The sequence below is a fragment of the Malus sylvestris genome, chromosome 10 (assembly GCF_916048215.2).
Source record: "Malus sylvestris chromosome 10, drMalSylv7.2, whole genome shotgun sequence".
NCBI classification, from domain to species: Eukaryota; Viridiplantae; Streptophyta; class Magnoliopsida; order Rosales; family Rosaceae; genus Malus; species Malus sylvestris.
This window is the reverse complement of record NC_062269.1, coordinates 24,038,870-24,052,471: the sequence shown is the minus strand read 5'-3', so window position 1 is coordinate 24,052,471 and position 13,602 is coordinate 24,038,870. Positions and strand designations below refer to the sequence as shown.

The following is a 13,602-nucleotide window of genomic DNA, read 5'->3' as shown; positions in this document are numbered from 1 at the left end:
TATGTATTTGTTCAAACATCCACACAAAACTCACTTTTCTCCTACAATTTGTTCAAACATCATCAAAAAAGTTTTGTGGGCTAAAGTTGTTGATAAGTTCAATGAAAACTCCAACGCCAACCAAAGGAAATTTGGTAGTAGTGTATGTGATCGGTGGAAGGTTATCAACAAAACATGCACTTTATGAAAGGAAACATGGAGATAGCCGTGATCCTCATGGCTAGTGGAAGGAGCACCATAAGTGGTGAGTTTCTTTGTTGATAGTTTATGTGTCAAGTACATAATCTTATTTTGCAACTAATTACCACAAAATCAAAGTTTTTAAGTCGCATCATGTGTCGGTTTAGTGATTTTTTATTATCATCGATTGCGCCACGGGACGTCCAAAAGAGCCGATCAAAAAGCTGAGTTCCTGTGTATTATTAATTTATTAGTTTTCTGTAATCAGCCTAGAAATTAATTCCCCACTGTTGAAGCTATCACGGGAAATAAGAATGAGCAGTTCATTCCTTATATGATCAGTTCTTGCATTACAAATGTAGGTCAAAGCATATCGTTGTCTAGTTTTGTTTCCGACTTGCGTTACTGTATTCGGGCATTGTCATAAGAATGAATGAGCAGTTCATTCGTTATACGTTCAGTGAAGAAATTGGAATAAATTAGAAAAAGTCTGTGTATTGTTCAACCTTTTGAAAAATGCTCCGGTGAATTTCGAGATTTGTGTATCCATCTTAAGGCCTCCAGAGATCATGAAGTTATTTAATATGTTGCAGTAAACATTACAGGACTAATGTGTCCTGCATGCATTTTTGGTCTTATCTAACCAGTTTTTTTTAATTTTTTGTTTAGGTAGATTGGGAAGGAAAAGTTGCTCTTAAACAATGTGCAAAAGCAATGTGAATCCAAAAATTTGTATTCTATTCCATCCACAGCTGTGACAAGCATCCCGAAGTTTCACTTATGGAGATCAAGTATTGCACTGAAAAGTTTCTTTAAGATTCACTTAAACTTCCTTTCTATCGTATTACTGGCATATCCAGATTTGTTCTTCACTGTCAGCTTGATGTTTCAAACTAATTTCCGTATCTTCTTATTATATTCTCATATAGCACTCCCCCATCCGCCATCCACTTTCTTTATCAGAAACGACAATTAAACTAGACAGAGTTATAAGAAGTTGCATGTATAAAAATAATTCAAAAAGAGGCATGCATCTAAGCACACACACCCTGAAAGGGTATGCATATACGTGGAGAATGATCATATGCTTGGAAGGGAATGTTTCCAAGGACATGATTTTATAAAACAATCAATAATTATGTATGCTAGTTATATCCTTTCGTCGTTACAGTCTCTTGGGTTCGGTTGTGAGATGTGAATTGATGTTCGTACTAGCTACCTAGTGAAAAAGCTTATCTATATTAGAAGATAAATCAGTATGGGGAACAGATGCCCCCACAAGAATTGCATACGTGGACACCCAGGTTCATCATGCATTGACCGTTTCCCTGGTTGATTTTAGATATATACTAGAAAGTAAAGTCCGCGCGATGCTGCGGGTTTAAAAATTGCTAAAAAAATGGTTAGAAGATGTAAACACTATGTTATAGAAGAATGTGAAAAGTTGTTTAAAGGAGGTATCCTAGGCAAGGGAAAAGAAAAAGAATGAAATACATGAAACAAAATTATATCACAATAAAATTGTATTATGAATAAAAAAAAGCATAGATTGTGTTTACCTAGTGTTTTTCTATGGGGAAAGGAGTCCGGTTTTGCATGAGTTGTAAAGGACATTTTTCTGGCAATTTTATAGGATGTCATCAAATTTTTGTGCTTTTATCTCTGCGGAATGTACATTAGATGTTTGATTTTACACATGAAAAAATATTGTTTAGTATGGTGTAAACACAAAATTACACGTGTCTCAGTTGGGATAGCAAAAGCTTTACGAATGAGATTGCAATTGAGGGTTAAACCCCTCAGTTGTCATATGTGTTCATAGAATGTAGACCGATTGGCATGTTTAAGTACTTGTATTACCATGATTCTATCTTAGTTATCAATTATGATCAGACTAAAATCTCTACTCAAGCTTGTAAAAAAGCTTGAGTTTAAACTGATTTTCCTACTTTGAACAAAACTTTACCCAGATGCCTCAAATAATGGGAATCATACAAAAACCAAGCATAGCTAGTAGTACATGAAATCGTGGGTTCGCTGATTATATTAAAAATATTAGGAATTTTTTTTAGATACGAAAAAACACAAATAAAGTTCGAAAAATCACTCACTCGATTTCCCAAGATAAAGTTCCTTATTTCCAGCAACCCTTCCAATCCTAGCTAGCCATCTTCCAATGATGTCTGCTACATAGAAAAAAACAAAACAAAGAGATTTCAGAGATTTTAATTTGATATATATATATATATTATTTCTCATCGATATTTGATCTAAATTATTATACAAAATTATGAATAGATAATAAGACCTTGTAATTCATCTGTACATTGAAGCCCCTCTTGAGAATCCACTAGCTTTCCAGAAAAGACAACATTACGTTAATAATTGATTAGCATTTAAACGCATTTGTATATATAACTCTACGGAATGCATGATTAATAGCATGAACTAAGCAAAGATCTACCTTAGTAAATGAGCAACATATTTTTGTCTGGTCACATTCTTCATGTCCTCTAGTTCTTTTTTTAATAATTTTCCAACTGATCAATTAATCATCCCCAAAGTTGCATTTTTAATAACCAATATATATATATATATATATATATATATATGGATTGAAACAAAAAAAGTGCAATGCAAAAACAGGATGACTACTGGGAAGTTATGCAACTGGATGGTTCCCAATACTTGACTGCTGCTAGATCATAAGCTTTTGCATCTTTTTACTCCATATCATAATCTCCTAAAATGCAAATCTTGGAGTGATTAGATAAACAAAAACCTGATGGTTTGACAGTTAAAATGGTCAGCCAAATTATATGTGAAGAAACGCTTACCCAAGTAAACTGAAGATTCATCATTTGGTTTGTAATTCCCTAGCCAATCAAGGAAAAACCAAAAATTAAAAAATAAAGGGTTTTTATCACAAATAGTCCCTGACATTGATCAAACACATCATTTTGGTCCCTGACATTGAAAATCAATAGAAATGGTCCCTGACATTGATCAAACACATCACAAATGGTCCTTCCGTTAAAAACTTTTTGGGCAATTTTCAAAGCTTCGTAACTCAATCGTTTCTTAACCAAATTCGACCCATGATATATCAAAATGAAGATAGGAAAGTGTAGAACAAGATTATACCTATTTGGAAGCCCAATGGTTGCCGGAGATTGCCGGAAAATAGCCTCAAATGTGACTGGTCCGCGAAAAAACTGGAAAACTCGCCTGAAATGGGGTAGAATTTAAACATTCATAACTTCTTCAATACGCAACGAAATTGAGTGATTCAAAAATGAAAATCATACTTCTCAATGAAAAAAAGAGAATGGTACCTTTATTGACTGCTAATTTACCGTGGTTTGACCGGAAAATGGCTCGAACTTGGATAACCATTTTCGAGTTAGCCAATTTCGAGTCGTTTTCCGGCCAAAATACGACGAGTTAGTCATCAAGAAAGCTACCATTCTCTTAGTCTCATCGAGAAGTATGATTTGCGTTTTTGAATCACTCGATTTCGTTGATTATTGAAGAAGTTATGAATGTTTAAAGTTTACCCAATTTCAGGCGAGTTTTCCAGTTTTTTCGCGAACCAGTCACATTTGAGGCTATTTTCCGGCCATCTCCAGCAACCATTGGGTTTCCCAATAGGTATAATCTTGTTCTACACTTTCCTATCTTCATTTTGATATATCATGGGTCGAATGTGATTAAGAAATGATTGAGTTACGAAGCTTTGAAAATTGCCCAAAAAGTTTTTAACGGAAGGACCATTTGTGATGTGTTTGATCAATGTCAGGGACCATTTCTATTAATTTTCAATGTCAGAGACCAAAATGATGTGTTTGATCAACGTCATGGACCATTTGTGATAAAAACCCAAAAATAAAATCAGCATATTTATGGATAGTCAGAACAAAAGCATAATTTGGCTGCACAGAAATGATGAAGAAACCTCTTTACCTGCATAGAAAGTCAAAAAGTAAAAACCCACAAACCAAAAACTTAAAAAAAAAAAAAAAAAATCAAATTTCTTTCTCCAGAGATTTTGACAAAGAAACCTGAAGAGATCTCCGATGGGTTTCCAAAGGAGAGGTCGAAATGGAGGAGATGCTGTCCAACAGATGCGAAATGCCTCACTACCGACGTGGCGGGGTGGATCCTCTGCCCCAAAATCTGAACAAACACAAAGATTAGGTAGTAAATCACATAATAATAAATTAATCAAGTGTTTTATATAATTAAAGTTCATAAATTGCAGAAGTAATAAGTGTACCACAGCTGATGAGCTTCCAACTCCCACTTTTTGCCTCAAAATTCCCAACATCATTCTTTCACACAAAATCACACTGAATGCAAACAAAAATCAGAAACAAAATACGATTTAAGAACTGAAAATTTCACTGAGAGAGATGAGGAGGAATAACAAATGATTTACCGGAAATATGGAAAAAAAAAAGATCAAAATTCGGACAGAAATAAACAATACGAATTAGGGATTTGGGAGGGGGACGAACCTGTTTGGCGGATTGGAGGGGGGATCAGATCGACGATGCGATGTGTAAAAAATGAGCGTTGAGGGAGTGGAGCAGCAGCAGCCAACACTTTCATGCAGAACTTGGAAAACCCAGATCAAAAAACCTGAAGAGATCTCCGATGGATTTCCAAGGGAGAGGCCGAAATGGAGGAGATGCTGTCCAACGGATGGGGAGGAGGAAGGAAGAAAGAACAGCGCATCGTTTCTATTTTTACAGAAAAATATCTGCACAAATTTTGACTGGTTCGTCGTTCTTAGCAAGAAAGTGAGAGAGATACAGAGAACTCAGATCAGATAGCCAGAAAACGTGAGGATTGAGAGGAAGAAAAGCGTTTGTGAGACGGAGGAGGATTCTCCTCTCCTAATCTCTTTCTTTTTCGCTTTCCTCTTATTACACGGTTACGATTTAGTCACGTTAATATTTTATATTAATTTTTTTATAAAAATAATATGATAAAAAATAATATGTGAAAGGAAAGAAGAAAAGAAGATGAGAATAGAAAGGAAAAGAAACCAAGAGCATTTCTGTCAAGTAAAACGGAAGAGTGACAGGTGGAATGAAAGGGCTAAATGGTACAAAAAAATCAGAATACGATAGAATCGAAGGCCATTTATGTTGCTGTACTGTTAAAGAAAGGGTAAAACGGTATAAAAATTCAAAACACAAAGGAACTAGAGGGCAGTTCCGTCTGTGCACTGTTAATGAACAGTGTTTTTTCACTTGGGTTTTAGTATTGGTATAATATATATATTTTGTTTGACCTCTCGTCATTGTATATCTGAACACTTTATGTTTTTTGGGTATTAGGATGTAGTTCGTCTGACCTTTATAGCTTTAACAAATGAGAAAGTGAATGGGAAGCTTCTAACATTTGCTAGCCGGCCCTCGCGCATGGACAACCCAAGAGGCGAGCGACAATATTTAGCACCAGAGGCTTCTTTCTTCCTCTAACTTTTATACTCTGCAACTGAACTTAAGGCAAGCTCCTAGTGCCTCACCCTCATTATAACCAAGGTCTAGGGTTTTTAGAAGTGCCCTTTGCTTTCAGGTAATAACATTGTGTGAAAGGTTTGCGGGACAAGAGGCAAATATAACAACAGTCCCGGTTTCTGTCTTGAGAGTAACTCGTCAGCTACCAAGGCTTTTTGAGTGGCCAAATGATGTTGCTGACGGATTGGCATTTCCAGAGGTAAGTTCTTAATATGAAAAATGTGAATATGATCAAAGAAAATTGTATTTCAGAAGGTTTTATTTGCACTCATTTTTTTCTTTCTTTTTGTTCGTATGTTTATGAGGAAATTAGAAACAAGCTCAACGGCCTTGCACATTTTTCTTTTCTCAATATCATTGATTCTATATCAAATTTCGTCAATATAATTAACAACTAGAAAATGTGCCTGCGCTTTGCTACGGACGTTGAATGTATTAGTTGCAAAATGCACGAATAGTTTCGACACAAAGCAACTAAAAAGACGTAGTACCTAAGAACGAATGAAGTCAAACTTTGCTTGCTATATATGGATAGCTATAATAAATATTCATTTTTAGATCGTACCATGTCATCAATATCATAGTTTCAAGTAATCAGCCCATTACATGGGGGAAAAACATAGAAAAGGGAAAGTAGAAAAGTATAAGACATAATACTTGAGAATATGGCAAGAATAGTAAGTTTCAAAAAAAAAATTGTTAAACCGTCTTACATATTCAATCGTTAAACGTTATATTGTATTCCAAGACAAAAATAAATTATATAGTTTGTATACAAATTATCTATTCTAAAGTTGAGGAGTGAATTGACGGTAGCTTAGCTACAGTCAATTGTTTGCCACTTGATTTTACTTTATTTACGCCACTACCATCAAATTGGGGCTGGGTGGGCTAGTATGTTTTGGGGGTTGGGTTACTTTGTTTTGGGCCACCCATCATGTGTTTGATGGGCTTTCCTAGATTCTTAATAATGCCGGCCTTTAAGGTGTTAAAATGACGGAAATATCTATATAGGGTTAGGATCACGCGGTTGAGATTGAAGGGTAGTAGGGCACTTTTGTCATCTTAATTTTGGGACGGATTGGGATTGTTGGTTACAAAATTCTAGAGCAGACGCTTGCAGAGAGACAGAGCGAGAGTGAGAAAGAGATTTGGTGCGGATCTTCAATTCCGAAGTAGGAGTGGGTTCAATTCCGAAGTAGGAGTGGGGTAGGGAAATTACCATTTTCCCTACTTGAGTCCACATCCAACAGCCATAAGTTGTGGGCATTTCTGTAAGAGCAATTCCAACGTGGAACCCTCCTCCCAGACTATTCACTATTCAATTCACCCAGTGAACAGTAACTGTCTTTTGCATGTTTACCGTTGCACTTAAATAACCCTGACAATTGGTAATAAAATATTACTATTATATTTATTTATTTATAAAATAATACAAAATAATTTTATTTGTAATTTTGTATAAAATTTGTAATTCGCAAAGTCCACTCGGCGATTATTTAAATTTTCATTTAATTTTTAATTAATTAAATTTCTTAATTTCCACCTACCAAAATTTAGTAAAATTTAAATTCTTATAGAGGTAAGAACACACACAGAAGCATTACAATTTGCAAGAACTAGCGTGAAATACCAAGGGAGCAATTAAGCTTCTCAATCATTGTGAAGCAACCGTCTCCGTTCCTCTCTCTCTCTCCTCTTTCTCTCACATTCTCTTCCGCTTGATCGAGCTTCTCCGATCCTTCAAGGCCTCTCTAGAAGGTTGGTGGGAATCCTGTACAGCTCTCCCTTTCCCCCTTACTCTGCTCCTCATAGTTGCTGAAGGTGTACAACAAACCCAACACGCCGCCGTTTTTGTGATGGAGTTGTACGGACGAAGCCCCGCCGGAAACGGGTCGAACCAGGAATGGAGCCCCGCAGCCAGAGAGACCGGCCTCGAAGGTACTCCTTTACTTGCTCGGCATTTTAATTTCGCTTCTCTTGGCGAGACCGAGAGGGAGAGCTTGACCGGAATCGGAGAGACGAGAGAGATTTCGGTTTTTCGCGATTGGGAGAAGAAGAGCTGAGAGGAGTGGGGGGGGGAAGAGTGGAGTGGGAGCTGGAGGAGGTACGACCATGGAGTCAGAGCTGGATGAGGTACGGCCTGACAGAAAAAAACATTAAACAGGCGTCTGACGTCAACTGACGTCAGATCCACCTCAGGCTCTCGGGCCGGCGAGAATCGACGGGCTTGGCGCTCGGGGCTGCTCGCTCAGGCTCCCTCGCCAGCGAACGCTAGACTTCCTCCCTCGGGCAATCAAGCCCTGTTCAGGAGCCTGTCCCTCGAGCAGGAGCTCCCGCTGGAGCTGCTCTAATTCGCGCTTAGAAGGGCTGTTCCGTCGGTCTCAGTCAGAGTAGGTTGGGGGCAGTTGGCAAAGTGACAGAGGGTGGGGGAGAGGATTTTCGGCGATTTATGGGGGTAGGCTGATTTCCAGGGATTTTTTTTCACCCTTTCAGGCCCCAAATGCAAAATCTCTCTAAATCTTTTTCACCCAGCTGATCGATTATTCCAGTCGGCTCTCTTCTTCACTGCAAGAAGTTGCCAGAAAAGTAAGTCCAAATCGTGATGCATAGTTTACTTTCATTTTTTTTAATTAATTTATAAATATACTTTCATCATAATGAATTTACTTCTTGGGCAGTGCAGCCTCTAAAGAGAAGGGATACATTCAGACCAAAAAAAAAACAGGAAGGGATACATCTGTTCTTTTCCTTGCTACAGATCAAAACTATTTATGAGTCAAATTTATCATCCTCATGTTAGCCTTATAAGGTTATACAATTAAAACATAATCGAAGGAGTCACTGACCTGATTCCAACGGCGGCCATGAAAGTTGAACACGAAAACAGGCAAGGCACGGCAACACCAAGATCTTCTATAAACTCCTAGCCGAATACAACTACTCTATGGGAAGCATTATGTTGTGTGTTCTAGGACTTATAGGGACCGGTGTTTTATATATAGGCTAAAAGCTAAGGTTTCCATCCATAAAGGAAACCTAAACTTACTTTATTAGCCTCCAAGTCAAGTATCATAATCATATTCAATTAAGGATTCCATCAATCCTATTTCCAATATAAGACACTTTATATAGGATTGATATCTTTAAGAGATCAAATCACAATTAACATTATTCTCCAATATTACATTCCTATTACAAGTAGTAGACCACTTAAAGTTGATTTATATTAGATAAATCCAACACCTCATGCATGGAAAAATGTTGTTTCTCTCAAAATTAGTAGTTCTGAAGTCGTTACATGGATATATACAATATAGAAAATGAACATTTCCACACACACACCAAAAAAAAAATCTTTTCCAGTGAGCCTACAATTGATTTTATTTTGTAATTTTTTGAGGTTTTGTCTGTGTGCTCGGATGCTGCGTGTGACTGTCTGATTTCAGTCTTTTTTGCTTTCAGGAAACTCTAGTGTTCGAATTTTGGGGCTTAAATCCACCAAACAGATAATCATTTTGCAAAGCTGACCATAAGAGAAACATTGGATTTTGCAGCTAGATGTCAAGATGCAAGCGAAGCCTATATAGATGTGTTCCTGTTAATTGCAATTTTGTTACATTCAATTCGCATGTATTCTTAATTCCAGCAATTGATTTCGTGTACTCAATCGAGCACTGCTGATATCCTTCCCTTGTTTTTGTCAATTGTTTTATGTTGTAGCCTACATGAATGATTTGGTATGGTCAGAGCAATTGTTTTATGCTGTAGCCTACATGAATGATTTGGTACGGTCAGAGAGGGAAAGGAACATAAGGCCGGATCCAGAAATTGATGCATTTATGAAGGTTTGTTATTATAATTTAATTTTGACACAAGAAAAAGGAAATAATTGAATTTTGGATTTTGTAATTGTTTTAGTTTAACTAAAGTTTTTGTTTTATTTTGGTCATTTTCATTGTAGAGTTTGCAAAAAAGAAAGAACTGCATTTGGATTTTGTAATTGTTTTAGTTTAACTGAAGTTTTTATTTTATTTTGGTCCTTTTCATTGTAGAGTTTGCAATTGGGGTGTGCATACGTGTGTTCTATATGCTGTCCTAAAACATGGGACCATGTTTACCTTTTTGATAATGACTATGATGATGCAGAAGATATGTACGGGAAATCCATGCGTTGCAGATTCCCATATGATCAGAGAGGTCGACTTATTTTGGAGGTAATGCTAATCAAAACATACCACTAACCACCAGTCTCATCTATCTAATTCCATCATGCTTTTATAGTGTTGCCCCTTATCACATATGATAGTGGTACGTAGGGATGGACAACAGTTATGGCGAGCAGGTAATTGCGGTTATTTACTCATAACCGTTTATGTTCATACCCGCATAACCGTTTAACCGTTGGGTAATTGCATAAACGGTTATCCATACCCATAACCGTGTACTCATTTAACCATAATCATTTACCCATTTAATCATAACCAGAACCATTTACCCATTTAACCATAACCATAACCATTTACCCGTTGTTGAACCCATTTATCCTTTTTTTATCCATTTACCCTTTTTTTCACCCGTCTACCTGTTTTTTTTTTAACAACTTTAAAATTACAAAAGAAAAATTTGTCATAATTTTCGTTTTCTAACAATTAAGCACTGTTATACGTATATTTTAGCATGCATTACTATATTTTAATCATTTAAGTCATGATACAATTCTAATAATTGAAATAATAGTTTACGAGATCATATTCACAAAGTGATATATCATCATATCAACTATCAAGATGGCAAGTCGCAGATGTTCTATTAATAGCACATACAGACATAGTGACCAGATCAACTGGATGATTGTGTGTATTTTAATTGATTAATTATATTGTGTAATTTGTATTAATATATATATATATATATATATATATGTGTATATATATATATATATATATGTTATTGCATTTGCACTTTGCAGAAAAGAGTTCATGGCCGGAGCCTACACCATGAACCTGTACTTAGAATTTTAGCATACCCAAAATCCTTGCAATAATTTTTTTTAATATTTACATATATTAAATTAAATGAGTAAATGTATATCCGTATAACCGTGGGTAATATTCATAACCGATGGATACCCGTTATAACCGCGGGTAATACGTATAACCGTCCATTTAAATTTCACGGATAAACATGTTATACCTATAACTGTTTGTTTGTATAAACGGTTACCCATAACCATAACCGTGAACTTTAAATGAACGGATAACCGCGTTTGTTTGTATAAACGGTTACCCATAACCGTAACCGTGAACTTTAAATGGACGGATAACCGCGGTTACCCAAATCCATGAGTAGTTTGCCCATCCCTAACTGATATGCTCTCCATTGTTGGAAGTCTTCAACTTCTTTTTCATTTTGCTTGATAGCCATTTATACCCTGGAAAGCAATAAATATGCCGTGTTGCAAACAAGCACATAAAAAAGCATAACATTGATTTGTTTGTTTTTATGAACTCAGGATCTCTTCTATATCGAAGATTGACTTTTCTGTCTTAACCATTTGCTAGATAGGTAAATTGCGTGAGATGGTTACCGCTTAAATCATGCTCGCTCTCTCTCTCTCTCTCTCTCTCTCTCTCTCTAAAATAGAGACATGATTCAAAATTAACATCACAAATATTGTTGATGCCACATCTTTTGCTGAGAAGTCATGAAACAAAAGACATGGTGCTAAGATCCTGAAAGATTGAACAAAGTTATTTCTATATGATTATATCAGTTTTAAGATTTCCCACTACCCAATATTTGACACGGTCAATGCTTGGATAAATAGTAGAAGACACTTGCATGAGGCAGCCTCTGCCACCTCTTCTGTGCTCTGGGTTCGCAACCTCTGCCACCTCCAGCTCCGAACTCAGATCCGAAGGCCTCATGGGTATATTCGCTCACTTTTCTCTCTCTTATTTCCCTGCTAATCATTCCAAATTTCATTTTTGTGTCAAATTTTAAATTTTGAAATCAGGGTAGATTAGAACCATGTGTTACGCATTTGGGATTTTGAGTACAGAGTATTTCTATGTTTTCCCTCTTTGTTTTAGAGATAATAAACTGTTATTAAGTTGTTTTCATAGTGATTAGAAGTTCCTTTAGAACTAATGAATCAAGTGATAGCGAGATAAGCTAATCGAAAAGCACAAATATGAAGGAAAACATATTCTACTTTCTTAAGGTTTCAAATTTTTTCAAGTTTGGAGGCATATGTCAATCTCTAACAATTGTTCGAGTTGTTGTATCTAAGTGTGCATTATACATTCAATTGAGCCAATGAAGCATGTGTGCCAACGAATTTTGAAGAGTTCGGCTTGGTTTTCTCTCTTTGGTCTTTAATATTTAAGTGTGAGGCACCTGTTTGTTCACTAATTGAGCCCCTTCTATAAGTTTTTAGTAGATATTGGGTCGTTGTAATTTGCTTTTATGAGCACTTCTATGACTAAAGAAAATTTGAGCTATCAAGTTCCCAAAACGTACCAGGAGATATCAAGTTTAACGAGTCACGAATTGTGATAAATCCAAATGCAGTGAAATTAGGGAATTTACATTTAAAAACTCAGTTAGCTTTAGATCATAGGATTAACATTTTGCACATGTGAGTATCATTGACTTGCTCATTTTATTTTTTTGGATAAGAAACAAACTGTCATTGAAGGGAGAAGAAAGTGTACAAAAACAAAGTTTCTGTAAGCTTGCACTCATATGCCTAATATTTTAATTTCTTTTCTTGGCAGGTATTTTCTATGATATTAGAGGCTATTACTTGGTGCTCAACATTGAATGACCTATTTTTGAGAAAGGCATGGATTACTTTCAGGCATTTTCCATATACAATTGGATCATGACAATGTTTTGAGGCATTTCAATTTATTCCACATGTGAATAGTTTTGAATCCAAAGTTTAGTTTTTCGATTTCAATCTGGCATATGATATTTGAGTAGCAGAAGCATTTGCAATGTCATTCAAAATTTCTAATTACCTAAGGAAAACAATATTTTGTCATTTTTATGCAGGTAAATAAAACAATGTTTCATAGTCTTTTGTGTGTAAGTACTATTGTCGATCCATAGCCACAAGAGATACCATTCCAAAGAAACTCAAGAAAAGCGATATTGTCGTTGGAACTGAATATGAATGGTTTCTTGAAGCATGTATATCCACATACAGTAAGCAAAGTTTCACTTCATTGCTTATTAGGTGCTAGACCATCTTTTTAGTTACTTTCTATGGAAATTATTCATGCCTGTTGTAGATAATGGTTTCGAAACCCGCATCAAAGCGCGGACATAGTTTATAGTCAAAGCTAGAAACCCCAAAGCTTTTCGCATATTCATCATCTCTCTTATCATGAAAAATTATAATTAATAATAATCACTCAAATCGTATTACAGTATATCACAAACTATGTCATTTGATAATCGATAAATTTTAAGAAATTTTAAAATGAAAAATCATAATCTGAAATGTTCGAATTTTCTCACACACTTTCTCAAATGCCCAAAAACAAAAAAAAACAAAAAAACAAAAACAAAAGGAGATGAATGAGAAATGAGAATCGAGTAATTACCATGTTTGGATTTGGATGAGGCAAGAAGAGAAGGCCATGATGGGCGCTCAGTCTTCCTTTTCTTCTTGTTATTTATGTTCCCCTTTCAAATTTCAAAAACAAAAAAAACCACCCATATTTGATTCCCATAAAAAGAACTGGTATAAAAATTTCATGACACCTATAAAAATCCACCGTGTATAGTTCTTTTAATTCTGAAACAGAAACTTCATTTTAAACTAACATTCACACAATCCTAATCATCTGTGAATTACCATATTCTTATCATTATTTCAATA

The 13,602-nt window shown here is 35.7% G+C and overlaps 1 protein-coding gene, 1 long non-coding RNA gene and 1 pseudogene across 8 annotated transcripts; 2 read left to right on the top strand and 1 right to left on the bottom strand.

Annotated features, from left to right (window-relative positions):
• Window positions 1-195: 195 nt before the first annotated feature.
• LOC126584339 (protein HIGH CHLOROPHYLL FLUORESCENCE PHENOTYPE 244, chloroplastic-like) lies at window positions 196-6,010 on the top strand (annotated as a pseudogene).
• Window positions 4,276-4,956, bottom strand: LOC126585354 (uncharacterized). The gene is made up of 3 exons (XR_007610472.1): window positions 4,698-4,956; window positions 4,457-4,529; window positions 4,276-4,356 (listed from the first exon to the last, which is right to left on the bottom strand). It is a non-coding gene; the product is annotated as an uncharacterized LOC126585354 (long non-coding RNA).
• A 1,239-nt stretch (window positions 6,011-7,249) lies between the features above and the next one.
• LOC126585340 (uncharacterized) lies at window positions 7,250-12,794 on the top strand. 7 transcript variants are annotated; one of them, XR_007610439.1, is made up of 6 exons: window positions 7,293-7,649; window positions 8,205-8,297; window positions 9,507-9,556; window positions 9,764-9,925; window positions 11,542-11,640; window positions 12,491-12,794. XR_007610439.1 is itself a non-coding variant. In XM_050249755.1 (5 exons), exons 1-5 carry the CDS (start codon window positions 7,568-7,570, stop codon window positions 11,245-11,247), a joined length of 411 nt encoding a protein of 136 aa, XP_050105712.1. In that variant the 5' UTR covers window positions 7,292-7,567; the 3' UTR covers window positions 11,248-11,513. The 7 variants fall into 7 exon arrangements, 2 of the variants coding, with proteins under 2 accessions (XP_050105712.1, XP_050105711.1); XR_007610440.1 differs by having other exon boundaries at window positions 7,294-7,649; window positions 11,539-11,640; XM_050249755.1 differs by lacking the exons at window positions 11,542-11,640; window positions 12,491-12,794 and adding an exon at window positions 11,224-11,513 and having other exon boundaries at window positions 7,292-7,649.
• Window positions 12,795-13,602: the final 808 nt, after the last annotated feature.

Bases quoted from the DNA above. Each gene is read 5' to 3' on its own strand.
- LOC126585340 (XM_050249754.1), top strand. From the start codon at position 7,568: ATGGAGTTGTACGGACGAAGCCCCGCCGGAAACGGGTCGAACCAGGAA. The intron at 7,650-8,204 runs GTACTCCTTTAC...TCACCCTTTCAG, and splicing joins CAGAGAGACCGGCCTCGAAG to GCCCCAAATGCAAAATCTCT. The intron at 8,298-9,506 runs GTAAGTCCAAAT...TGGTACGGTCAG, and splicing joins TGCAAGAAGTTGCCAGAAAA to AGAGGGAAAGGAACATAAGG.